We start from the raw sequence: 27,060 nt of genomic DNA on the forward strand, positions 1-27,060 counted from the left end.
TGGCAGTCGTCCCAGAAGAAATCCTCTTCTAAAAATGATGCACAAGAAAGCTCGCAAACAGTTTGCTAAAGACAAGCAGACTAAGGACATGGATTACTGGAACCATGTCCTGTAGTCTGATGAGGCCAGGATAAACTTATTTGGTTCAGATGGTGTCAAGCATGTGTGGCGGCAACCAGGTGAGGAGTATACAGACAAGTGTGTCTTGCCTACAGTCAAGCATGGTGGTGGGAGTGTCATGGTCTGGGTCTGCATGAGTGCTGCTGGCACTAGGGAGCTACAGTTCATTGATGGAGCCATGAATACCAACATGTACTGTGACATACTGAAAGCAGAGCATGATCCCCTCCCTTCGGAGACTGGCCCGCAGGGCAGTATTCCAAAATAACAACCCCAAACACACCTCCAAGACTACCACCGCCTTGCTAAAGAAGCTGAGGGTAAAGGTGATGGACTGACTAAGCATGTCTCCAGACCTAAACCCTATTGAGCATCTGTGGGGCATCCTCAAATGCAAGGTGGAGGAGCACAAGGTCTCTAACATCCACCAGCTCCGTGATGTCATCATGGAGGACTGGAAGAGGACTCCAGTGGCAACCTGTGAAGCTCTGGTGAACTCCATGCCAAAGAGGGTTAAGGCAGTGCTGGAAAATAATGGTTGCCACACAAAATATTGACACTTTGGGCCCAGTTTGGACATTTTCACTTAGGGGTGTACTCACTGTTGTTGCCAGCGATTTAGACATTAATGACTGTGTTGAGTTATTTTGAGGGAACAGCAAATTTACACTGTTATACAAGCTGTACACTCACTACTGTACATTGTAGCAAAGTGTCATTTCTTCAGTGTTGTCACATAAAAAGATATCATAAAATATTTACAAAAATGAGGGGTGTACTCACGTCTGTGAGATACTGTATGTGTATATATATTTATATTATACTTAAATTAGAAGTATATAAAGATTGAAATGATAGTGTGAAATGCAAATATTTTTTGCTCAGTTTATTTTTATGGTATTGCAGGTGTCTTTTACCCTCAATGAAGAGCTTGCCAGCCTTCAGGATATAGGAGGCAAACCAGCACCATCCTTTGTTAGTGCACCAAGGGACCATCCTTTTCAGTTACAGAGCGTAGGGGGGCAGACATTGACAGTATTTACTGAGAGCTTAACAGGTAAAATTACAAATTCCATTCTCTTTAGTACTAGATTGTGTGTTCCTATACCCAAATGTGTTTTTGCTCTGGGTTACATTAGAACATGGCTGAAATTTGTCAATGATAATTGATTATGCCTTTGTCTTGGAGCTAGGTTGTGCGAGTCCTTTCCCAGGAGGCATCACTGTAGCCTCTTAAATGTTGAAAGGTCAAAGTAGAACTATGGTCTCTCATTAGAAAAAAAAAAAAGGCTACAACAGCTAATTATATGTATTTGTGTGTTTAAAGTTTTCTTTCAGTCCTCTTGCAAAGTAAAAAAAATGTATCCTGATGATCCCGCAAGTGAAGTTCATCTAAATCCGCTTTGCACCAATAGAATGAAAACATGTTGCAGATGGCTTGGCTGTCAGCCTTGTCACTGCTGATTGACAAGCCTGTACCTTGTCAACCAGCACCTTTCCTCACATAGTCCAGCCTATTTGTTTGGACTGTCAATGCTGCATGTGTTGCTGAATCCTCCCCACGGTGTCTGGGAGGGGAGCATGTGAAATACTACTTAGTTTTGCTGCTAAGCTTGTTGCTCAAAAGAAGCTCCTGCTTCTTTTTCAGTGACAAGCTTTGCGCAATCAATCGTGTGGCGAAACCATGCGGCACCTGCATCCCTCTTCCAATGCGGCGCCTGGGACACATGCTATTTCCTCTCACCAAATGCGAGCAAGCAAGTGGAAATTTTTAACCCTGGTGTAGTGTATAAACATGTGCAAAATCATGTAACGTGCTTGTGGTGCCATTCCTTGTTAATTGCAACTGTACCAAGCAAGAACTGAGGTTTTACATGCAGCAAATGCTCTGGTAAAAAAAACAAAGAAAAAAAACAAGCTAAGCTTGATGCTAAAAAAAGATAATGTTTTGTTTTTTTTTTGTGCATTTGGCTCATGTAAGACAATTCAGCGAAATAAATAATCTGCCCACCAAGAGTATTAGTGCACATAAGGGACTGTTGCAAATTGTTGACTTTAATATTCAGTTGGAGGTTTGGGCACATATGTTTTTATTTTTTTTTAGGCTTTAATTAGGAATAAAGTGCTTTAAAAAAGTTCATATTTTTTGTTTTTACATAATGAAACTGTAGTATTAAAGCAAGAATCCTTCCAAAAACAAAAGGTTCAAATTGAATAGGCCGTGAAAAGTTAAAATAACAAGCTCGATTTTGCTGCAGTATTCACCTTTTTATTCCAGAGATGTCCTCAGTCTGACCAGCATCATTCAATCCACTTCCTTTAAGCCCAGGTTATCCTGGTCCCAACCCTAACCTGTGACGGGAAAGTGAAAGAGAAAAGCATCTTAGTGATGCTCTTGTCTCTCTGCTCTCTCCTCCTATCAGTATGTTTCTTGTCAGAACATGACCTCATTGGCTCATTGTGTTGCTTCTTTCTACCACAATCCAGCCCTGCTCTACAGAGACTGTAAGAGGTTGATGCCAGGTCCCAGTCAGGTCCCTTCACAGCTTGTATTTAACAAAATACATTTACTGGTGTACTAATGATTACAGACCTACCTCATTTTTTTTTGTCTGCCTGGATTTTAGTTTTAAAGGTAATATATAGTGGTTTAGTATATATTTACTTTTATTATGGTCATGACTAAAAAAAGTAAACCGTCAATAATTTGCTCATGATATCACCTTCAGTAAGTGTGTGTGTTAAGAAAATGTGCATTTACTATTTTTTGTTTTCAAAGCCTGGAAAGCATTGCACCATTAATGCAGATCACTGGTGCCATGCAGGACTCCTGCAGACTGTCACTGAAATCTGTCTGCCCATACCTCAGATGTGCAGGCAGTTTCACACTGACAGAAAGATCCAGTGAACTACCACAGCGCTCAACAGTGCTATGGTAGTTCATTCAGTACTACAAGCCACCAGCTGCAAAGGATGTTGGGACTTGTAGTTTCTTGTTCACAGAACAAATGTCGTAGTCTGGTGGACCCCCGCAGGCCCACATTTTTTTTTTAATTGTGACAGCTAGTGGGAGAAGATGATCTTCGTTAGCTGTCACAATGGGGGAATGGGGGCGGGGGGAGGTCCTACAGTAACATGTTAAATGTTACACCCTGAATATGGATGTAGCATGTAACATTTTATGAAAGGTGAATGTGTCCATTAAACATAAGTTATGTTTTTTTTACCCTTTTTAACCCTTGTTGATTCATACTTCTCCCCTCATATTTTTTGTTTTATTTAATTAACATCATCTTGTAGCACATACATTTTGTGTTATATTTATAAAGCAGTGAATCTGACATTTGCCAAACATGCACTGCAGGTGAATCTGCCTTGTGTATATTCTTTAAATGACAGTGAGGTGACATTCATTGCTTTATAAATATGCTGCTTAGTGTTATAAATTGGATAAATCAATGTTTTTATTTTATTATCACTGTTCGAAACTGGATATTTTTTTTTTAAATTCTGCCTATAGAATATTTAGAGTGTAAAATGATTAATGAAAGACAGTACCACAAAAAGAAGGTATTGTCCCAGAAAATCATGTATATCTTTACTTTTGGTTTAATTCCTTCATGACTAAGGTAAAAACAAACCTTAAAGCTTAAATACAATTTTACATCTTTCACTGGTGTTAGTATAACTGTACAAATCATCACAACTACTTAGTTTATCCAGGTAGATTTTATACTTTGTTTTTTTTTTCCAGGACAGAATGGGCTTTTGTTTGGTAGTAAATGATATTGGCCATTTCCTGAATAGTAAAAAGCTTTTTTTTTTTTTATTTTTATTTTGACCTACCTAAACACATTTACACTAACATTTGCCATGACACTAAATATAAAACCTTAGTTTTTTCTTTTCTCCGCTAAAACTGACCCTAACCTCGCACTAACTGACACTGACACTAATTGACACCAACTGACACTTTAGCAGGATGTACATGGATTTAAATTTTGCCAATTCAGCAGGGACCAGACTAATTTTGATCCATATATGGGCTGGCTGCTTTGTACACAAGTCGATCTATCAATCAACTTGTTTTTTCCCCCGAACGATTGGTACAGCAGGCTATAGCCGGCAACAATGATCATTGTATTCTGATGGTGGGGAAGGCTTCATATATTTCATTCAGAACAGAAAATAGAATACATACAGTTGTGTTCAAAATAATAGCAGTCAGACATCACTAACCTGATCAATCACTGTTTTTGGTAGAAATGATATTTCTACATGGCAAATAATTTACTAGCAGGTGTAGTAGAGTAATAGAAATCCAACAGACCCAACAGTCATGACATGCATGCTGCTGATTCTGTGTAATTGAATCACTAATTGAAAGGGGCATGTTCAAAATAATAGCAGTGTGGCGTTCTATTAGTGAGGTCATTCATTCTTTGAAAAACAGGTGGCAATTATTGCCCTTATTTAAGGAAGGAAGGCAGCAAATGTTGTACATGCTGGTTACAGTGCATTTCTCTCTGAAATTCTGAGGAAAATGGGTCGTTCCAGACATTGTTCAGAAGAACAGCGTACCTTGATTAAAAAGTTAATTGGAGAGGAGAAAACATATAAAGAAGTGCAGAAAATGATAGGCTGCTCAGCTACAATGATCGCAAATGCTTTAAAATAGCAACCAAAACCTTAAAGACGTGGAAGAAAGCGAAAAACTACCATTCGAATGGATAGAAGAATAGCCAAAATGGCAAGGACTCAGCCAACAAACAGCTCCAGGAAGATCAAAGAAGGTCTAAAGTTACCTGTGAGTACTGTTACAATTAGAAGACGCCTATGTGAAGCCAAGCTATCTGCAAGAAGCCCCCGCAAGGTCCCACTGTTGGGAAAAAAAAAAAGAAATGTGCTGAAGAGGTTACAATTTGTCAAAGAGCACATTGACTGGCCTAAAGAGAAATGGCGCAACATTTTGTGGACTGATGAAAGTAAGATTGTTCTTTTTGGGTCTAGTGGCCGGAGACAGTTTGTCAGACGACCCCCAAACACTGAATTCAAGCCACAGTACACTGTGAAGACAGTGAAGCATGGTTGTGCAAGCATCATGATATGGGGATGTTTCTCATACTACAGTGTTGGGCCTATTTATCGCATACCAGGGATCATGGATCAGTTTGAATACATCAGAATACTTGAAGAGGTCATGCTGCCTTATGCTGAAGAGGAAATGCCCTTGAAATGGGTGTTCCAACAAGACAAACGACCCCAAACGCACCAGTAAACGTGCAACATCTTGGTTCCAGACCAACAAGATTGACGTTATGGAGTGGCCCGCCCAATCCCCGGATCTTAATCCAATAGAAAACTTGTGGGGTGACATCAAAAATGCAGTTTCTGAGGCAAAACCAAGAAATAGAGAAGAACTATGGAATGTAGTCCAATCATCCTGGGCTGGAATACCTGTTCACAGGTGCCAGAAGTTGGTTGACTCCATGCAACACAGATGTACAGCAGTTCTCAGAAACAGTGCTTATACAACTAAATATTAAGTGATTCAAAGGAAAGCAAAATCTTCAAACATTTTTCAGTTTATATAGTGAATGTTTGAGTTTGTAAAGAAGAATACAAACACTGCTATTTCTTTGAACAGTCTAATTATCACTTTTCTTCAATTTTTTTAGAGGAACAACACAAATTTGATATATTTTTCTTCATGTTTTGATTTGGAATAGAATGTGTAGTGTTCCCAATGCATGTGTGTGTATGGTAATAAAAGCTATTAGAAGGATTTTGAGCTTTATTCACTTTTTTCAATGCACTGCTATTATTTTGAACACAACTGTATATCAAATGTTTAAACTGATGGCAGCAACACATCTGAAAAATGCTGAGACAGGGCCATGTTTACCTTGGTGTAGCATCCCCTCTTCTTTTAGCAACACTCTGTAAGTGTCTGGGAACTGAGGAGACCAGTTGCTGGAGTTTTTGGAGAGGAATGTTCTCCCATTATTGCCTGTGTATATGCTACTTTAAAACCTGGATATATCCTTCTGCATTGATCCAGATGCGCAAGCTGCCCATTCCATACACACTAATGTCCCCCAATACCATCATAGTTGTAGGTGAGAACAAAGGACGTCCGATCAGCTGCACTCCAAACAATCCACTTTATTGAACCAACATAAAACCAAACCAGACAGTGGAAATAGAATGGGGGACTGGCAGGTAAATGCATTTCACGCTAAAGAGAGCGCTTATTCATTAACTCCATCTTAGTTGTAGGCTTTTGAACTGAGCATTGGTTGGAAACTGGAAGGTCCCACTCTCCTTTAGTCTGGAGTACACCGTACTCAAAAAATTTTTGAAATTTCAATTCTAATTACACTGTTCAACAAATTTTTTATTTTTTGCCAGTTTTGGAAACAAAAGGATCCATTTCTTAATGAATTTCACATTCTGAGTTCAAATATAACAATGAAATTTGTCAATTGGCTCTAGTTTTTCTGTAAACGGAAAGTTTTCTACTATAGGCGTAATGACTACATAATGCACAATAATTATATAGATAGATGTCTTTCCACAAATATAAAGCAAGTGATATTGACTACATAACAAAGCCTAAATGGCATAATATATTGCATAGGATTACCAAGAAAAATTATAGTCATAAGCTAAGTTGAATCATTTTAATACTTAGGATTCTCACTAGTTTTGTCTTCAGTTTGTGTTGGTTTTGCTTCTCTTGGCTTTTCTCTTGTATTCGAGGAAAGGGTTATCTCTTACAACTGCACGTGACTACACGCTTCAGGTTCTTCCTCACTTGACTCAACCACGAAGGATTCTGGTGCTTTAGGAATTGGTAGCCCCTCTCCATGAGGAACTGGACGTATTGCCGATGGAATATTTGGATAGTGCACAGATAACGTTTTCTTCTTATTTAGCCCTTTTACAATTGGAGGCACCATACAAAAGTAACAATTACTAACATGATCTGTTGGCTCTCTCCAAATCATTGGCACAGCGAAAGGCATAGCTGCCTTTTTTCCATTCAACCATTGATCCAGTGCCGTCCCACAAGAATTGCAGCATATATGTGGTGCCCAGCTCATGTCCTGGTCTCCTATCTTGCAGCCAAAATACAAATTGTAGGCTTTCTTAATCATTCCTGTTATCCTCCTTTTTTGTGAGATAAAAGTTATTTCACCACAGATATAGCAGAAATTATCTGCTTTATTCACACAAGTTCGAGGCATTACTGAGTAGCCTATATAAGCATAAAACGAAATGTAAAGACGCTGTCGAACTACAATCAGCTACAGATACTGCAGCTTTTATGCAGTGAAGTGATGCAATTAAAGGCTAATATTGCATCATCTCGGTATACATGCAATTTTCTATTGGTCACCAGTATCAATTGCGCAATATGCAGCTGAAGTTGCATCATAATTTTGAATGGCTTACGTCATTAGATGGGTGAATATATCATGGAAACTAGAGCCAATCAACATTTTTTAGGGTCATTTTCGTTTTCAGCACCCCAAAATTATGTAAGATTAGCTAATTTTATGCCCAAAACTTTTTACCTGTTGAACAGTGTAGCTGCAAAATGTTCTTCCATGTTAGTACCACTTACTTTGCCAGCTTTTTGTTGCCCTGTCCTAGCTTTTTAGAGATGTGTTGCTGCCATCAGTTTAAAAAATTACCTTTTTTTTTTTTTTTTTTTTCTTTAAATGCGTCCATGTGTCAGTTCAAACATTTAATGTTTTCTGTGTTCTATTGTGAATAAAATATGGGTTTATGAGATTTGCCAGTCATTGCATTCTTTTTTTATGTAGATCTTACATAGGATCCCAACTTTTTGGAATTGGGGTTTTATAATGCAGCTTACCAATCGTTGGATGTGGTGGCTGCATCACTTTTCTTTTTTAGGTTTTCTACTGGTGATCTGTAACAACATACCTCCTGTATTACAGTGCCCCCACAGTGGATGAATGAGCATACATATTATTGAGTCAGTAGACCCCCAAGAACTAAAAATTGCATTGATCCACAGGGGTATGGGAACTCAAGTTGTTAAAAATTCTTCATATTTACTAGTGACTCTATACTTAAATGCATTTTACATTTACCTACACATACAGATACTTTTTTCTTCGAAGTAGCAATTTTGTAAAATAATTGTTTGATTGCTTGCTACATAATACATCTGCATTGTAATTTCTGTTCTTTGTTGTTCAATGTAAAATAATTTTTATCAGAAAACAAGCTAAATGGTCTCCTGTGTTTGTGTGTAGAAAATGTTTTCTTTATAATGAGAAACATTCTTTTATGATTTATTTTGTAAAGCTTGGATGCTGTGGGCAATTTTTCTAATATAATAACCCAGCACCCTCATGTTCGTTACAGAATGCTCTCTTTTCATAGCTAACAGTAAGCAACTACTGCCTGGGTGATCTATGTTTTAAATAAGGTTCTTTTTGCCTGAAGGTTGTTATTGAGCCATGTTTTGTCCAAAAACTGTTGCATGCCTTTTATGTGTAGAAAACAAATGTGGAATGTTTTCTGATCCTTATTTTACATGAGATTTCAATGACCACTTTACCACAATGGCTCCTGGCTTTTGTCATTTTATCTGCAGAATTTATCCAAGTTGGCATGCCTTTAGATGTTGTTGTAGATTAGTTTTACCAGCCATTAATATCGATAAAACATCTGTGAGGCTTTGTGGTTTTATATTTGGAGTTATACTCAAATTATACTTTTTGAAAATCTAGTCTGCTGATAATACATAGCAGATAGGCTGTGTGGGTAGTTCACATCATAAATAATAATGGGCTAAATTAAAAAAAAAATATTCCACGTTTTTCAAAAATGTTTTTGCCATTCATCAAAACATGCTTGTAAAAAAGGCATGCGTTATTTCATTGAAATTTGTGGTGTTTATCTCATGAAACCAATTGGTATTTTATCGTATGACGACATATCCAATTGGATGAATACAGTGGAGAGGAATTAGAACACCTGTCAGAGAGGATGAATCTCTCTAACAGGGGCACAGACAGCAATAAAAACTATTTCTACTGTTTCTTCTTATCACTGAAAGTGAAAGGTAAAGAAAATCCCACATTTTGAGATGGGATACTTATGGGGGGAAATCTCTCCAATGGGACACAGATGGTAAAAAAAAAAAAAGAAAAACTAATCTGGGTTCTAACTCTCCATTACTCTATCCAAAATGGGGAAAAAAAATGTTTTCCTGCCCAGACCAATTGTCAGCTTTCAGCGTTCTCATACTTTGAATGAGCTTTGCGCAGACATGCATTACTGTACCCAAACTAAATTTTTATAATTTTTTTTAGACAAATAGAACTTTCTTTTGGTGGTATTTACTCACCACTGGGGTTTTTATTTTTTGCTAAACAAATAAAAAAAAGACCAAACATTTTGAAAAAAAAGTTTTTCTTCGTTTCTGTTACAAAGTTTTGTAAATAAGCAATTTTTCTCCTGCACTGATAAGCTGCACTGATGAGGAGTCACTGATGGGCGGCACTTGAGGGTAGGCACTGATGGGCACTGTTAGGCAGCACTGTTGGGTGACACTGTTGGGCACTGATTCAACTGATGGGCACTGATTGTTAGCACACATGGGCACTGATGGGACTACACTGATCACCAGGACACTGATGATCAGTGTAGATGCCCCCCCTGCCAAATGCAGCTTACTGGATCTCCTCTCCTCACACGCTGTCAGCGTGAGGAGAGGACTGCTGATAACTGGCATTTCCTATTTACCCTGTGGGAACAGTTTGGGATGGCCCCTTTCTGTTCCAACATGACTGCACACCAGTGCACAGAGCAAGGTCCATAAAGTCAAGACATGGATGAGGGAGCTTGGGGTGGAGGAACTTGGCTGGCCTGCACAGAGTCCTGACCTCAACCCGATAAGAACACCTTTGAGATGCATTAGAGCGGAGACTGCGAGCCAGGCCTTCTCGTCCGACATCAGTGCCTGTCCTCGAAATGCGCTTCTGGAAGAATAGTAAAGCATTTCCATAAACACACTCCTAAACCTTGTGGAGAGCCTTCCCAGAAGAGTTGAAGCTGTTATAGCTGCAAAGGGTGGACCAACTCAGTATTGAACACTAGGGACCAAGACTGGGATGCCATTAAAGTTCATGTATGTGTTCATGTATGTGTATGTGTTCATGTATGTATGAGGAAACTTCAAAACTACTCAAGAAAGGAACACTTTTGAACGAAGAATAATAATTCTTTTTGACATAAAAGATAGCAGCCTAATTAAGGATTTCACTTTTGTAGATCAGTTGTACGACCACTCTCTTCTCTGTGACTCTCTCCTCAAGTCCATAGCCCCCCTTCCCTGCCTTATCTCATTAACTATCCAAGTTTAATTACGTGTGTGTTCCATCAGAGATTGTCTTGTAAACATTCTGCTAAAAGTTTGTGTATTAGTTCAGCTTTGACCTTGAAGGGGGCACACCCCAAAAACTTTTCATGAAAATTTGGATGATCATGCAAATCAAAAAAAAAAAAAGTATCAATAGTGACAATACTCAGTTGACTTTGATAATGTTCGCATAACAACCTGTAGGGAGCGTTAAAGTCATCTAGAAACCTCTCACCAGCATTAATTTATCTAGTAACATTGTTTGATTTTTTTTATTACCTTATAAGTTAAAAATATGGTTTACCAAATGGTCTGATCGCCTGTGCTTTTTTTATTTTTTTGCGCTATTAAAAAAAAAAAGACCGATTCTGAGGAAAAAAACAATATTTTTGACTTTTTGCTATTAAACATGTCCAGTATAAAAATTTAAAAAATCAAATTTTGTCATAAATTTAAACCAAAATGTATTCTGCTCCATGTCTTTGTTAAAAAAAAATCCCAATACGTGTAAATTAATTGGTTTACGTGAAAGTTATAGCGTTTACAAATGGCGGTATAGATACTGGAATTTTTTTTTAAATACTAATAATGGCGGTGATCAGCGACTTATAGTGAGACTGCGGCGGGCATTCTGACACTGGGTGGAACTGACTTGATGTCACTGACATCCCCAGTGACACCAATACAGTGCTAAACAAAAGCACTGACACTGTAGTAATGGCGCTCGGAAGGAAGGGGTTAACATGAGGGGCAATCAAAGGGTTAATTGTGTGATGGGAGTGTTTTACTAGGGGTAGGGGGTTGTGTTCTTCACTGTAAGCACACCGCTCTGGATGGCTCCGCTTAGCACACCTAGAGCAGTGTGCCCAAACCGACAGGGAGGAGGACGACTGTTGGTAAACAAAGCAGCCCTCTTCCCTGTCGGTAATCACCGGTAATCACCGGCAGGGACCTGGTGATTGACACCCGCGAATGGCGGCACGTGCACCCCTACTCGGCAATGCTGTTTATATACGTGATTTTGTTCACAGGGACCCCCCTGTAGCAGTATATCTGCTATAGGGCGGTCCTTAAGCGGTTAATTGATAACTTTGTATACAAACAATATCGTTTTTGTTTTCTTTTTTGGTATTTTTTTTCTTATATTGCAAAAAAAAACAAACATCAGTGATAAAATACCACCAAAAGAAAGCTCTAACCATCTAAAAAAAAAATTATAAAATTTTATTTGGGTACAGTGTAGCATGAGTAATTGTCATTCAAAAAGAGACAACAATGAAAGCTGGCCTGGGCAGGAAGGGGGTGAATGTGTCTGGTCTTGAGGTGGTTAAAGTAACACAAAATCTGGAGTTGAGCTTTTACACATTAAGGACAAAAAAAAAAAGATGAAAAATTCCTACTCCCCAGTGCATTCAGTTTACAACGTTAAATGCTGCTTGCTTCTGCTCTCCCAGAGCTGCTTCCCTAAATATCTAGTCTTCAAAGAAATGATTTAACGGTGTTAACACAAAACCTGGAGTTCTACTTAAAGTTTAAAATAAAAAAAATACTGAGGGTTTATAATCATTACTTTAAGTTCGGCTTTAAATTCTTGTCTCCTTTTAATGTATGTATAGGGTATTTTCAATTGAAGAGATCTTGCATATAGAAACAGGCAGCCTTTAGTGAGTTGCTAAGTGATTTGTATAGTTGTAAATTGGACCCAACAGATGCTCTGAGATTTTAATTGTTAATCTAGCGTATTAATAAAGTTATATCTGTGCAATAAAACATTAACTTACATTAGACTAGGTGCGGGAGTATATGAATCAGTGATGCTGGAATAGGTTATTCTGCTAAATTCTATTTCCTTTGGATACTATCTGATTAAAATACTACCCATGCATATTCCTGTCTTTTTTAATCCATTGCATAAGAGCCAACATATTTTTATGCATAGTTGAGTCACTGTTATAAAACATAATTTGTTTATCACCTAAAGCGTGCATGCTATACTGCAAAACTGAGCAAAACTCTGAAGTAAGCAATGAACGTAAAACTGAGTAACTGCTTGTACAAGCAGCAAATCTTGAATGTTGCAAGTCTAGTTGAATGTGACAAACTACAAGTAGCTGAGATGATTTACTGTAAAATGGCAATTTAAGTTTTACATTTTTATTATGTTAAACACATTTGATTTTATTTCTCTTTATGAGAATAAATGGAATAAATTGAACACGTCCTTTTTTAATCTAAAAGGATTTGACATGTTTTCCAGACTATAAAGAACTTGACCAGATTCCTTGTCAGGTTGCAACACTTTTAGGGATCTTTACTGACCACAGGTCTGTATGTGAGGGAGAAAGCTATTTTAAAGAGCACCAGACTTTAGACATTAGAATGTTTACATTCTAATGGGGTGATGGAGGGGGGGGGGGTTGTCGGCACAAATCTACAGAATGAAGCAAGGAAATGCTTTTCTGAATTTCCTTAGGGACAGATTTCCAGCAAGTAAAATTTCCAGCAAGTAAAACCGTGAGCAGCACAGTGGTAACCTTCTTCTTCCTCCTCCTCTTCTTCCTCCTCCTCTTCTTCTTCCTCCTCCTCTTCTTCCTCCTCCTTCTTCCTCCTCTTCTTCTTCCTCCTCTTTTTCCTCTTTTCTAATCTGGCCAATCCGTGATCACATGATCGGGACCTCGCGCAGAGGTCCCGTACGACGATCGGTGTTTCACTGTGTCCCAGGGAGTGTGCACAGTCCAAAATGGCGGACGGCGTTTATGAACGGCAACCCGCCCCTGGACTGCCACCATCCGGCCGTTTATATACGGCGGCCGGACGGCAAGTGGTTAAAGGAGAAGTATGGTCAAAGCTATTTTGACTATACTTCTGTGGATCTCAGCACTTCTTTCTGCACTCCTGTAACCCTTTTTCAGCTGACAGTGGGCAAAAACCTGCTGTTTGCTGACGTTCTCTGTTGGCTGATTTCATTCACGCATTCCAGGCTCAGGAAAGCTCCAGATTTTACCGCTGCGATCTTTTCAGATGCCTGGAACGGCAGCTGACTTAACCTTTCAGCGAGCTGCTGAGATCCTGAACCAGCTGTTCCCGGACCCTCTACAGCCCGGAACGCTAGAGGGGCAGAGCAGAGAGCTGGTGACTGACAGTCACCAGCTCTCTGCCCACTGAAGGCTGATAAGTGAGTGATCAGTGGTCTTTGATCGCTCAGTTCTCAGTCTTAGAAGTGGTTGGGGACAGATAGAGCATCCACCTAGGTGAGTATATTTTTTTGCAACCCTATACTATTAAATTTTCTATAAGGCACAGGAAGTGCTCAGCTGTTTTTTTAGGAGGAAGTTATCATGAAGCATTTTCAACATTTTCCCTATAAGATACCAAATAAATGTTTTGAATTCATATTAAATTTAAGACAGTGTAAATATATGAAGACCATAGTTGACTTACAGGTTCACTTTATCCCTTTGCTGCAAAGCCATTTTTGAAATTTTGCTCACACATGGTAAAATTAGCATTTGGTACATGAAGACGCACACAAAACCCCAAAACATTATTTTCTTTCTGAAACCATGGGGGGGAATTTATTGAAACTAAAGCAGTCAGAATCTGGAACAGTTGTGTATGGCTACCAATCAGCTTCAATCTTCAAATTGAACTTCATCCTAAATGGGAAAATCTGCTTTGTGGAAAATGATAGAAGCTGATGGGCTGTCATTAAGAACTGTTCCAGATTATGACTAATCCAGTTTTGATAAATTTCCCACATAAAATTAAAGTGGTGGTAAACTCCCGACCAAAAATATTATCTATTTCAGCTTACCAGTCATTAGATATGGTGGCTGCATTCATTTTGTTTTTAAGTTTTCTTTTTCCCCTTTGCTTTCACCTGGAGGTCTGCAACATTTTTTTTTCTTTTTGGGATAAAGGTTTTACATAAATAATAATTACAAAAAAGCTGATCATTGTAAGCACCCCTGTCAGTGATAAATGGTTGGTCTCATTCCTGTAACTTCTACACTTGCAATAGAGCTTGTACTTTGGAAAATCAACAGACTTTACTGGCTGTATCACCAGGTGAAAATAAGGGAAAGAGAGACTAAAAAAAGAAAATTAATGCAGCCATCACATCTAAAAATCCGTAAGCTACAATATATAAAATGTTTTTTCTTTTGGGTTTAATATAACGTTCGTGTCAGTTGCTATTGCATGTGTCACATGCGTGGCAAAATCTAATATGTGCTGAGCAAGTGGTGTTGGTGTACAGGTGTCCGCCATAGGTGAGAATTTGGTTTTGTATATTAACTTTTATTAAATTTTAAGTTTTTTCACATAAATTAGATCCCCCAGTGCCTCCTTAGTACTTTGCATCAACAAAAAGTACACACTGTACAGCTTCAGCAGTTGGGATCTTACTGGTATGAACCTGGAAATGCTTAGATATGTATCAAAGTGTTTTAAGAAAAGCGCCACACCCCAAATCTCCAAAGCAGCAAATTCCCAACTCAAAAAATCACAAATTAATTTTTTGCTTAAACAAATAAATAAAAGGAATGCGCTAAATAAATAATACAAAATAAATGTGAAAATTATAAAAAGTAAAAAATTATGAAAAAAAGTGTCCATAAATAATGTTCAAAAAGTCTTCAAATAATGTCCACACTGTGTCGAGACCACCACCAAAACGTTTCTTTGAATCACTCACCAGAGCTCAAAGCTGAACAAATAATTAGACTAACAACACACACTTTTTGCTCTGGGCAATATATAGCAATCCAATTCTTAGATGCAATGCTGTGTGAATAAACGAATCCTCCTCAGATAAAAAGCCACCATTCCAGGATATAGGTAATTTCTAGGAATAAGCCTCATGTTTCTTTCATATAAAGTCAGGTGTATATGTTTCCAGGTTCTTGCTCATTCTCAGTTGGGAGGTTGAGAAGTGGAGGTTCCTTGTCTCCCATCCTTGATCCTAAATGACTGCATGCACATCTTGGGCCGTTATGAGACCGAGGTGAACCCAGGGCATGTGGCAAGAAGGGGGGGGGTGTAGGACATGCTTTCCCCCAGGTAGAATAAGGCTATGTGATAAGGCTGCTCTGTTAGAAAGTCCAAAGTCAGCACCTTGGCTAACATCTTGACATTGCTGAATCTGTACTGTGTTAAAGGACATCTAAACCCAAGAGCACAATGTTACATTGCTAAATGCCAGTCCTTAGATGTCCTTGGATGTGACGGCTACATTAATTTTCCTTTTTAAAGTAGTTTTTTTTTTTTTTGGCAAGTACAGAAGTATTCCAGTGTGTCTGTAATGTCATGTGCACAGAGCTGATATCTCAAGCAATAACCTCTTTCTGAGCCATCTTTAGTAAACCACAAAACTCCTTACTATGTAAAAAAAGAGCGGGCGGTGTTCTGTAGTTTTAACAAACTTCCTGTCCTAAGGTGGCAGTGCTTGCTCCTCCATAGATTTAATACAGTTTATGAGCAGTGTCACCCTAGGACAGTTAGTTTGTTACTGGCCAGGGTCATTAGGTAAAAGCCTGGAAAGAGGAAACTAATGCACTCACTACATCTAAGAACTGATCAGCTGCAATATATTACAATTTTGTTTTTGGGTTTAGAAACATGTATATGTTGAGTTCATTGAGCCTTGTTTGTGGGAAAAGTTCAGTTCTGTCAATGCATTATGCAGACAGTCAAAATAAAAAGAAATTCAGTTGGACTCTTAAGTTTTCAGATTTGTTCATTCAAGTACAATTCACACCACAAAAGCACACTCCAGATGCATTCCGGATGCATTTTTGCTTACAGTTCACACCACACTCTTTTATAGTATGTGTTTGATGTATTTTGCTGTGTTTCAGTACAGTTCTGTACAGAAAAAAAAATGTTGCTTGTTCTAATTTTTTTTTTTCTGCACTGGAAACTGACTGCACTAGTGTGAACTAGGGCCATTTGAATACATGGAAAACACTGCATGCATTTTTAATGCAAAAAAAAAAAAAAATGCACTGGACTGCATCTGGTGTGAACCAGCTGCAAAGCCAAACTTTTTTTTTTTCCTAATTTCTATAGAGTGAGGAAGGAAGTTGTTTTTATTTGAGATCTGTGTCCCCCCTGACTAGATTTCCTCTTGCTTCCCGTCAAGACAAGAAGACAGAAAAGCTGTTGTTAGGCTTTAAGAAGGCTGCATACAAAGGTTCGGTGAGAGCGAGTCTGAATACAAACGGCATTGTGTGCTCTTCTTAGAAACTGTGTGTGTGTATATATATGTATATATATATATATAATTTTTTTTTTTTTTTGCTCATAGGTATAGCAAGAAATTGATTAAATATGTTGTATAAATCTCCTTATTTCCACCATTCTTACCTGTAAAGAAACGTCTGTGACTGCTTTCATAGATTAAATGATTGACAGGTAAATCAGAGTTTGGATTATCAAACCCATTGAACCTAGGTGACTGCTTTGTCTGCCATAAGGTTATTTTTGCACTGGCAAACTATTCCTTACAGATAAAGAAAAAATACAAGAGAGATTATAGTCTCTAAACCATCTTTTTTTTTTTTAAGATGTAATGTGCTTTTTTTCCCAGCTTCTTTTTTGTGCATGTTAAGATGAAATTTGAATATACATGCATTTGTCTTGGCTAATATAATTCTTGTAAGATTGCCTGAACAGACTTGTTAATGTAAATACCTCAATTCTTAACACCTTTCATTTTTTTTCTTTGTGCAATAATTTTGTTAAATCACAAGTTAAAATTGGAATTCAAATGTGGAATGTAAGTTTTATTGCAATGTCTGTCTGCTAACCTTTTTAAAAGCTTTGCTGTTAATTTAAAATAACTTTTCTGTAGATTTTCTATACTCAAATGCTTTTAACTGTAGCCAAAAGGAACGATCTTTTTTTTTCAGTTTTCTAACTTAGAAATTATAGTTGGAATCTGATTGGCTTTTATGAGTAACACTATTTTTTTCTCAAAAACGTCTTCCAGGACAGCCCCTTGAGACGTTGAGCTCTTCCCTCCAGGACAGCAAACATGTAAGCCCAGAACCTTTAAAAGGTGGATCTCCAGGCCTCCCTCTTCAGTATTTGTGTCTCCTCTGGAAGGATAGGTTTCACTTTTAGGAACCTGTATAGGAGCCCTAGGCTCAAGGGTGGTGTTGGTGGCTCCTGTCTAGGTAAGTACCTCCTCCTTGCCTGACGCAAACCCTCCATTTCAGAGAGGAGTGGGGCTGTGCTCCTGTTGCCTTCCAGTCCTCTCAGAAGAGGAGGACCACCGAGGATGTCCAGCACCACCGCCAGTAGGGACTGGCAGAATCCTCATCCTAACCGCCAGGCGGGCGGCCACGACTTCCGCAAGGGGCAGCGGCTGCATTCCAAGCTGGTTACCCGGAAGTGACGTCATCGGTGTGCGCTGGGAGACACATCGTTCTGGTCTCCACGGACGGCGCAGGCAGCATTGCTCGGGCGGCTGGTGCAGGGTGAAGAGACCCAGCAGAGGCTGTGGCTACCACACCATAAGGAACATAATGGACGGTGCCGACTCCTCTCAGGTAGGCTTGGGCACTTGCTGGCTCCTTCTTGCTGACTCCTGGGTGGGGTCTTTTTCTCCCAGTCTCTGAGTATCAGGTGACAGTGGGGCAAACTTCTGGTTTCTCCCCCAGCACAGTGGTGTTTGGAATGGGAAGACCGGGCTGATTGTATTCTGAATTGTGTTTCTGCTTATTGTAGGTTAAAGCCCAGGACAAGACAGTTTCTGTTATGTGTTCCCTCCAGTGAGGCTGATCCCAGCAGTCCTGCAAAAATTTTTGTCGGAAGGGACAAACCTCATTCTGGTGGCCCGTTTTGGCCGAAGAGGCCATTGTTCTCTCTGCTGTGGAGTCTTGCCTCGGTTCCTCCATTCCCTCTCCTAGAGAGGGAGGATTTGGTCTCTCAGGGATAAGTGCTGCACCCTCAGGTAAAAACTTTGAAGTAGATGGCGTGTCTACTGAAGAACAACTCCTGAAAGCTCAGGGGTTTTCGGACAGGGTAGTGATGACTTTGGTGAGCTGCCAGTAACCTATTTATACTAAGCTATTTATACTAAGGTCTGGAAAAAATTAAACTCTTGGTTATCGGATAAGGGTTGGAGCCCTCCGGATATCCTGGGGGTATTAGATTTCTTCCAGGATAGGGCAGATCAGGGCCTTTCAGCTACTTTAACCATTTGCTGCCCGTGCTATGGCCGAATGGCGGCCGGCAAATGTCATCAGCGTTCCGGGTGGACGCTATATGGCGTCCTCCCGCACATGCGCAGATTGCGCTCCTGCAGAGCTGCGCAGCGGCGCGATCTGTCACCGTTACCGGTACCGTTGCCGGTACCATATGACCTGCTGTTACCAATCACAGCAGGTCACATGACCGTTGTATACAATGGATGGCTTCATTCATGCCATCCATTGTATACTAGTGTCTAGCTGTGAATGGTCACAGCTAATCACATGCACATGTCATGTGATTAGCTGTGGCCAAATCACAGTTAAGCACAAAAAAAAAACAAAAAACCCCTGAATGAATCGATGTCATTCAGGTAAATGCTTGCTTATAGCAGAGTAATTCTTTGCTATAAGCAAATTAAGAAAAAAAAAAAAAATACTGATCACTTCCCCAAAGTAGTACAATGTTACTATGGTAACATTGTACTACTTTGGTCATAGTGAAATATGAAAAAAAAAATCTTAAAAAAAGAAAAAATTTAATAAAAAATAATAAAAAAAAATTATATTTTTTTTTCATACTGTCACCAGTCAGTGTCCCTGATCACTGCCATGCCAGTTATATGATGACGCTGTACTGTACTGGTGACAATATGTAAAAAAAAAAAATAGTGAAACTGATTTTTTTCATTTTTTCATTTTCCGAAAAAATATGACCAAAAAAATACAACTTCAAAAAACTCACCATGCCTCTTATGAAGTACGTCGGACTGTCTACTTTGCAAAAAGGGGTCATTTGGGGGATATCTGTACTGTTCTGACATTCTTGGACCTCAAGAAATTAGATTGGCTGTCAGTATTTCAGGATTGATCAATATTCAGATCTATACCATAGTTTGTGAACTCTATAACTTTCCTACAAACTAAAAAATACATCCTAATATGGGTTATTCTCACCAAAGACATGTAGCAGAATACATCTTGGCCTAAATTTATGAAGAACAATTATTTATTTGCAAACTTATATAACAGAAACAAAGAACGTGTGTTTGTTTTCAAAATTTTAGGTCTTTTTTTGTTAATTTAGCAAAAAATTAAAACCCCAGCGGTGATTAAATACCACCAAAACAAAGCTCTAGTTGTGTGAAGAAAATGATAAAATTTTAGTTTGGGTACAATGTTGTATGACAGCGCAATTGTCATTCAAAGTGTCAGAGCGCTGAAAACTGGCCTGGGCAGGAAGGTGTAAAATTGCCCGGTATTGAATTGGTTAAAGGTGCAGGCCTCGGCCCTTAGGGATCCCTTTTGTAGTGCATTTTTTCAGGGCCTTTTACAAGTCCAGGCCGGTGGTGGTGAGGTCCTGTCCAGTTTGGGATTTGTCTTTAGGTCTTAAAGCTTTGGTCCTTTGTCCCTTTGAACCTTGGGAGAAGTCTTCAATAAAGTTTTTAACTCTGTATTTTTGGTAGCAATCACATTAGCTCGTAAGGTTAGTGAATTGCAGGCGCTTTCCATTACGGAGCTGTTTTTGTCAGTTTTTGAGGATAGGTTTCTTCTCAAAATGGATCCTGGGTTTCTTCCCAAAGTTTCCTCCTCCTTTCACAGGTCCCAAGACATAAATTTGCCGACCTTCTGTTCTGCTCCCGCAAGCAAGGAGGAAGAAAGATTAGTTTGTTAGATGTTGGAAGGAGCCTTTTGGCCTATCTTAGTAGGTCCAGAGAACTCAGAAAATCAGGTTCTCTTTTTGTTCTTTTCACGGGAGCGTGTAAGGGTTTCAGTGCATCCAAATCCACCATAGCTAGATGGATTAGAATGGCTATTGCCTTGCCAGAACAGATTTGTAAGGCAGCCACTTGGTCCAGTCTTTCTACCCTCGAGAAACATTATCGCCTGCATTTTTTTTCTAGTGAGGATCAGGCGTTTTGGGTGCAAAGTCCTCCAGGCAGTAGTCTAGCCCTAGTGGGTAAATTTTTGTTGTTTTTTTTTTATAATTCTTTTTATTAATTTTATTTTAACATAACATTAACCAGAACAGCCGGTAAAACAAGATTACAAAAAATTCCCCCCCCTTCCCGACAATAGTTCAGTACCTTCAATTAAACAGAGTCAAAGTGCAGGGAAGGTGCCTCAACCATTCAAAATATAAATTTCTCATCGAACATACCTGGAGAACCGCAAGCAGGGTAACTATAAACAATCAATGTATCTAAGCTAATTTCAAGATACCAAGAACCAACATAGTAGCAAGCCCATCATTAAACCCCTCTTAAATATTCATATATACAAGAGTAGAGGAGGCAGAAACCCAACAATGCCAGACCTTGTTGAACTTTTTTGGTGAACCTCTGCTCAAGAAGGTCGCTTTATATAATGGTAACATCTTAGTAATCAAGGACTTATAATACGAGATAGTGGGAGCTGCAGGTCTCTTCCAATGGAGCAAGAGAGCCTTAGGAGCATAGAACGGGCTCACTGAGAGGAGGGTTCGTTGTGCGTGCATAGGCGCCAACTCCACCAATCTAAGAAGGCACACCAATATAGTTTGCGAAATTTGCAATGTTGTGACATCGACCAGAGACCGAACCACCCCACTCTAAAAATCTTGAATCTTCGGACAGGACCAAAAAATATGATCAAAGTCTGCCAAGGAAGACGTACAACGCCAGAAATCCACTGAAGCTGAGGCATATATACATACCAGCCTAGCAGGCGTGTAGTATATCCTATGGACCAGTTTAAATTGGATGAGTCAATCCCTGGCCAACACCAAGTTGCGGAAGGGACAGTCCCACATGTCAACCCAGTCATCTCCCTGCAAATCTGGGACCACAGCGATCCATTGCGCCCGACATTTTTCTAAAGACTTATTTCTGGTAACAAAAAGCTCTTTATATACTACAGATAAGGTTTTCTTAAGAGTATCAGAGCTAAGCAACTGCTCCAGCTCTGAGGATCTGGCAACTAGAGTCGTACCCCCAAACTGCCCTACGAAAGCATGATGGAGTTGAAGATATCTAGAAAAAAAAAAAATACCAGTTGGATAGGTGAAACCTGATTTTACGTTTGTTAAAGGAAAGAAGCCCATTGTTCTCCAGTATATCTTTCAACTGCCTAATTCCCTTAGTAGCCCAAACTGCAGTATCAAGAATAGTGTTGAAATGCGGCTGGTGGGTATTAAACCATTGCGGGGAGGCAGGGGAGTATCCGATCCCATCTGGTTGAATAAGATGATTAACCCTGTGCCACGCTCACAAGGTGACCTCCATGGAGCCTGTAATGGGGGCAGAAACCTGGGAACCCCTGAAAAGCAAATTGTGTTGCCCCTCATACAAGCCCATTAATGCTGCCTCCAGAACAGTAGCAGCATCTTCCTTGTCTCTCAGAAGCCGACGACGGGCAAATACCATCTGACTAGCCAGAAAATATTTATATAAATCGGGTAATGCAAGGCCACCCTGTCCCAGCAGGTCATGGAGTGCCCGGATCCCCAACCGTGGATGGGAGGAAGATTATAGGAATGTACTAAAAAGACCTTCAATTTTCCTGAAATAGGAGCGGGGGATCCAAACTGGGGTGTTGCGTAGAAGATAAAGAAAAATAGGCAAAATTTTAATTTTAAGCAGATTGACCCTGCCAATCAACAATAGGGGCAGATGTTTTCAAGCCTCTAGCCTCCTCCTCACTGTTGTAACTAAGGGCAGCAGATTAATTTAAAAAAAAAATCAGTCACCTTTGAAGATATACAGTTGCAAGAAAAAGTATGTGAACCCCTTGGGATTATGTGGAGTTTTGCATGAATTGGGCATAAAATGTGCTCTGAACGTCATCTAAGTCACAACAATAGAAGAACACAGTCTGCTGAACATAATACTACACAAACATTAGATGTTGCCATGGTTTAATTGCACATAACATGTAAACATTCACAGTGCAGGGAGGAAAAAGTATGTGAACCTTTGGACTTAATAACTGGTTGACCCTCCTTTGGCAGCAATAACCTCAACCAAACGTTTCCTGTAGTTGCAGATCAGACCTGCACAACGATCTGGAGTCATTTTGGACCACTCCTCTTCACAAAACTGTTTCAGTGTAGCAATATTCTTGGGATGTCTGGTGTGAATCGCTCTCTTAAGGTCATGCCACAGCATTTCAATCGGGTTGAGGTCAGGACTCTGACTGGGCCACTCCAGAAGGCGTATTCTGTGCTGTTGCAGCCATTGTTTTGTTGAATTACTTGTATGCTTTGGGTCATTGTCCTGTTGCATCACCCATCCTCAGCGGAGCTTCAGTTGGCAGACAGATGGTCGTACATTTTCCTGCAAAATGTCTTGATAAACTCTGGAATTCATTTTCCCATCAATGACAACAATCCGTCCAGGCCCTGAGGCAGCAAAGCAGCCCCAAACCATGATGCTCCCTCCGCCATGTTTCACAGTGGGGTTGAGGTTTTGATGTTGGTGTGCTGTGCCTTTTTTTCTCCACACATAGTGTTGTGTGTTCTTCCCAAACACCTCAATCTTGGTTTCATCTGTCCACAGTATATTTTGCCAGTAGTGCTGTGGAACATCCAGGTACTCTTTTGCAAACTTCAAACGTGCTGCAATATTCTTTTTGGACAGCAATGGCTTCCTCCGTGGTGTCCTCCCATGTACTCCATTCTTGTTTAATGTTTTCCTTATTGTAGATGTGTCAACAAAAATGTTAGCATGTGCCAGAGATTTCTGTAGGTGACACTCTGGGATTCTTCTTTACCTCATGCAGCATTGTGCGCTCTGCTGTTGCAGTCATTTTTACAGGAGGACCACGCCTAAGGAGAGTAGCAACAGTGCTAAACTTTCTCCATTTGTAGACAGTCTGTCTTACCGTGGACACATGAACATCAAGGCTTTTGGAGATACTTTTGTAACCCTTTCCAGCTTCATGCAAGTCAACAATTCTTGATGGTAGGTCTTCTGAGAGCTCTTTTCTGCGAGGCATGGTTCACATCAGACAGTGCTTCTTGAAACCAGTAAACCCAAAACAGGTGAGTGTTTTTTAAGGGCAGGACAGCTGTCAGCAACACATCCAATATCATCACACTGATTGGAGTCAAGGTTGGCTCACTCCTGGCTCCAATTAGCTCTGGGAGAAGTCATTAAGCTAGGGCCTCACATACTTTTTCCTCCCTGCACTGTGAATGTTTACATGTTATGTGCAATTAAACCATGGCAACATCTAATGTTTGTGTATTATTATGTTCAGCAGACTGTGTTCTTCTATTGTTGTGACTTAGATGACGTTCAGAGCACATTTTATGCCCAATTCATGCAAAACTCCACATAATCCCAAGGGGTTCACATACTTTTTCTTGCAACTGTAAGTATTCCCAAATAAGTCCTCTTAGACACCCAAGAAATAGGAATCTGAGGATCCATCCAAACACGAGCAGCATCATCTAAGGGCAGCACACTGGACTTTACCCAATTGACTTTAAGACCTGAGTATGTGCTATAAGCATTCAAGATCCAGAATGCAGCTCGCAGAGATGGCCCTGGGTCCTTTAAAAAAGAGTAGGAGATCATCCGCATATAATGCCGTACACTCCCGAATACTCCCCACTTCTAGTGCATTCACCTCAGGAGACGTCCATAGGGCAATAACTATTGGTTCCATAATCAGTGCAAAAAGGGATGGGGACAGCAGACATCCCTGCCTAGTACCCCTATTCACAGGGAAAAAAGGTGAAGTCCCATTACCAATCTTAAGTGCAGGCGTGGAGTGACTGTATAACAGGGAAATCCATGTGAGGAATTTGGTCTCAAAACCCATGCGGCGCAGGACAGAATGCATATAATGCCAATTCACAGAGTTGAAGGCCTTCTCCATATCCAATGACACCACTACCCGTGTACCACCATTAGCATGGTCAATCTGCAAATGTGTAAACAACCTTCTCAGATTAGTGTCTGTGGATTTAGTAGGAATAAATCCAGTTTGATCTACATCCACTAAATCAGTGATGACCCGGAAGAGCCTCTTAGCTAATATCTTAGTCAATATTTTAAGGTCCATATTGAGTAACGCAATCGGTCTATAAGAGTAGCATTCCATAGGGTCCTTACCCAGTTCGGGCAAGAGGACCACATGGGCTTCAGACATGGAAGCAGGTAAAATAGAGTTATCCTGACAGTAGTGCAACCAAGGTTCTATCTGCCCAATAAACTGTCTGTACCATTCAGCCGGGAACCCTTCAGGGCCCTGCAATTAATGAGGTGTGAAGAATTTGATCGCCAATTCAATTTCTTCCACTGTAATGTCCCTATCCAGGAGTTTGGCTGTAGCCACCTCCAAGGTAGGGATAGGCATATCTTTCAGAAAGGCCTCCAGCGCTTCATCATCATAGGCCGAGATGGGGGCATATAACGTACTATAGTAGTTAACAAACGTATCTAAAATTATCGCAGGATCAGTTGTCAATTCACCACTCAGTGTTCTAATACAAGGGATATTTGTCTGGATAATCTGCTCTGCCATCAACATGGCCAAAAGCTTGCATTTTTATCATCCTGCTCAAAAAGTGTTCGCCTTCTTGGACCAGGATGTTTGAGTAAGTTCAGGCAGATGGAGAGCTAATAGGCATCTGACCTCCAGTAATTTCTTAAATGTGACAGGAGAAGGATCCGAAGCGTGCGCTAGTTCACACGCTTGTTCCTCCTCTTGTAGCCATCGCAAAGTGGAATTATAATCCTGTCTAGCTGTCTTAATGGCTGAGATATACTGCCCCCGTACACAAGTCTTAAAAGCATCCCACACCACAGGGAGTGTTGTTGAGGAAAGATTATCCACCCAGCAGTTATCAAGCACAGGAGCTACCTGGGAGGACACCATCTCCACATCCAACCACTCCAGACTCAACCTCCATGCACCTCCCCCGAATCCGCAAGGGAAAGCCCAGGACCACCGAGTAAAATAAAAGGAGAACTGTACATGATGAAATATACATATGGCACTGCAAAGAAAAAAAAAACGTCCCTGTACCATAAAAAAAGAACAAACAACTGGCCCATAGACAACGAGCCCACGCAGCTTATACCCAAGAACCTGGAAAACCACTAGAAGAGGTGTGGCTTCACCTAGTTAAGTTCACGTAGTCTAACTCCGTGTGACAGCCTGAGCTCCAGCCTCAGTATATATGGCATGGTCAGGTATCCAGGGACAAGGAGAGAGAAAACCGGGAAATATCCCCCTCTTCTTCCAACATCTTTCCCTCAGTGCAGGAGCAAGAGTCCAACCAGACAAAGTGCAAGTAATGTAGGCCCATCCCAAATGCAGGGAATGGAACAGGTGTGGGCCACACCGCAGCAAATGCCCCAGCGGAGCGTATGTCAGGAACAAAAGGTTAGTGCTCACTCAGATGGTATCAAGCCACACACTGGCCTTCAGGGCAGTATCAGAATTTCACCCCTCCACGATGTGATACTCGGAGCCTGCTAGGATAAAGCATACTGTAGGAAATATTTTTTTCTCTTAAATGTCGTTGGACATCATAAAGGATCTGTGCATTTTTTGAGTTTCCACAGAGAAATCTGGAAACAGAATCACTCTAGTATTCTCAAAAGACAATTCTGATCACCAAAAATGGATGAGGAGGTGTTACAGCTGGTTGATTGCCGTAGGCACCCTGTGAGCTCGCTTAACCACATAAGTAGGAGGGAGATCAGGGATATTGAGTAGCTGTTTGAAAAATGATTCTGCAAAAGTAGCTGAATTAGAACCCTCTACTCCTTCGGGTAGGGCCACCACCCTGACATTGTTGTGCCTCTGCCTGTTTTCAGCATCTTCCACCTTACTAGACAGGGCAGCAACTTGGGATTGCAGAGAGATAAGTTGAGCAGTATGTTCGTGCAGTGTGTCCTCCGCCGAGCCAATTAAATCCTCTGTCTCAGTGAGTCTCCCCCTAATTTTGTTAAGATCATGGTGGCTCAGTGTGCACTCAGTAGCTAGGTGTTCTATTCTGAGCACTAGCGTCGCTTTACATCCCTCTGTGGCATCAAGGATCGGCTTAGTGATCAATTCAGACCCTTTGTTCATCGCCTCAGGAGAAGTGGGAGTCAATGCCGAGAGAGGGGGGGGCCGCAGGCTGCGGAGAGGAGTCCGCATTCTCCATCTGTCGCGATCCCTGTGCAGCCTTGAGGGAGGCAGTAAGATGGTGCCGACCAAACATGTGACCAGCCTCTGGAGCTGCCGCGACAGCTTCGGGTCCTTGGGAGTCCGTCCCCTACCCTTGGATGCCATGGAGAGTATCTCCAGGTGGTCCTGACAAGCAGAGGGGTCTGGCTGTGGCTGTAAAACACTCTAACCTGC

At 40.4% G+C, this 27,060-nt stretch overlaps 1 protein-coding gene across 1 annotated transcript in view; it reads left to right on the forward strand.

Annotated features, from left to right (window-relative positions):
• The window catches only part of GTF2F2 (general transcription factor IIF subunit 2), a 331,921-nt gene that overhangs the window by 29,786 nt on the left and 275,075 nt on the right, over positions 1-27,060 (forward strand). The window contains exon 4 of the mRNA XM_089678738.1: positions 1,027-1,177. Within this exon, the coding sequence (XP_089534864.1) occupies positions 1,027-1,177 (151 nt within the window). The remainder of the gene's footprint in view (positions 1-1,026; positions 1,178-27,060) is intronic.

Source organism: Staurois parvus, unplaced genomic scaffold (genome assembly GCF_062004578.1).
Source record: "Staurois parvus isolate SC_StPar_1 unplaced genomic scaffold, SC_StPar_1.0 ptg000017l, whole genome shotgun sequence".
Classification (NCBI taxonomy): domain Eukaryota; kingdom Metazoa; phylum Chordata; class Amphibia; order Anura; family Ranidae; genus Staurois; species Staurois parvus.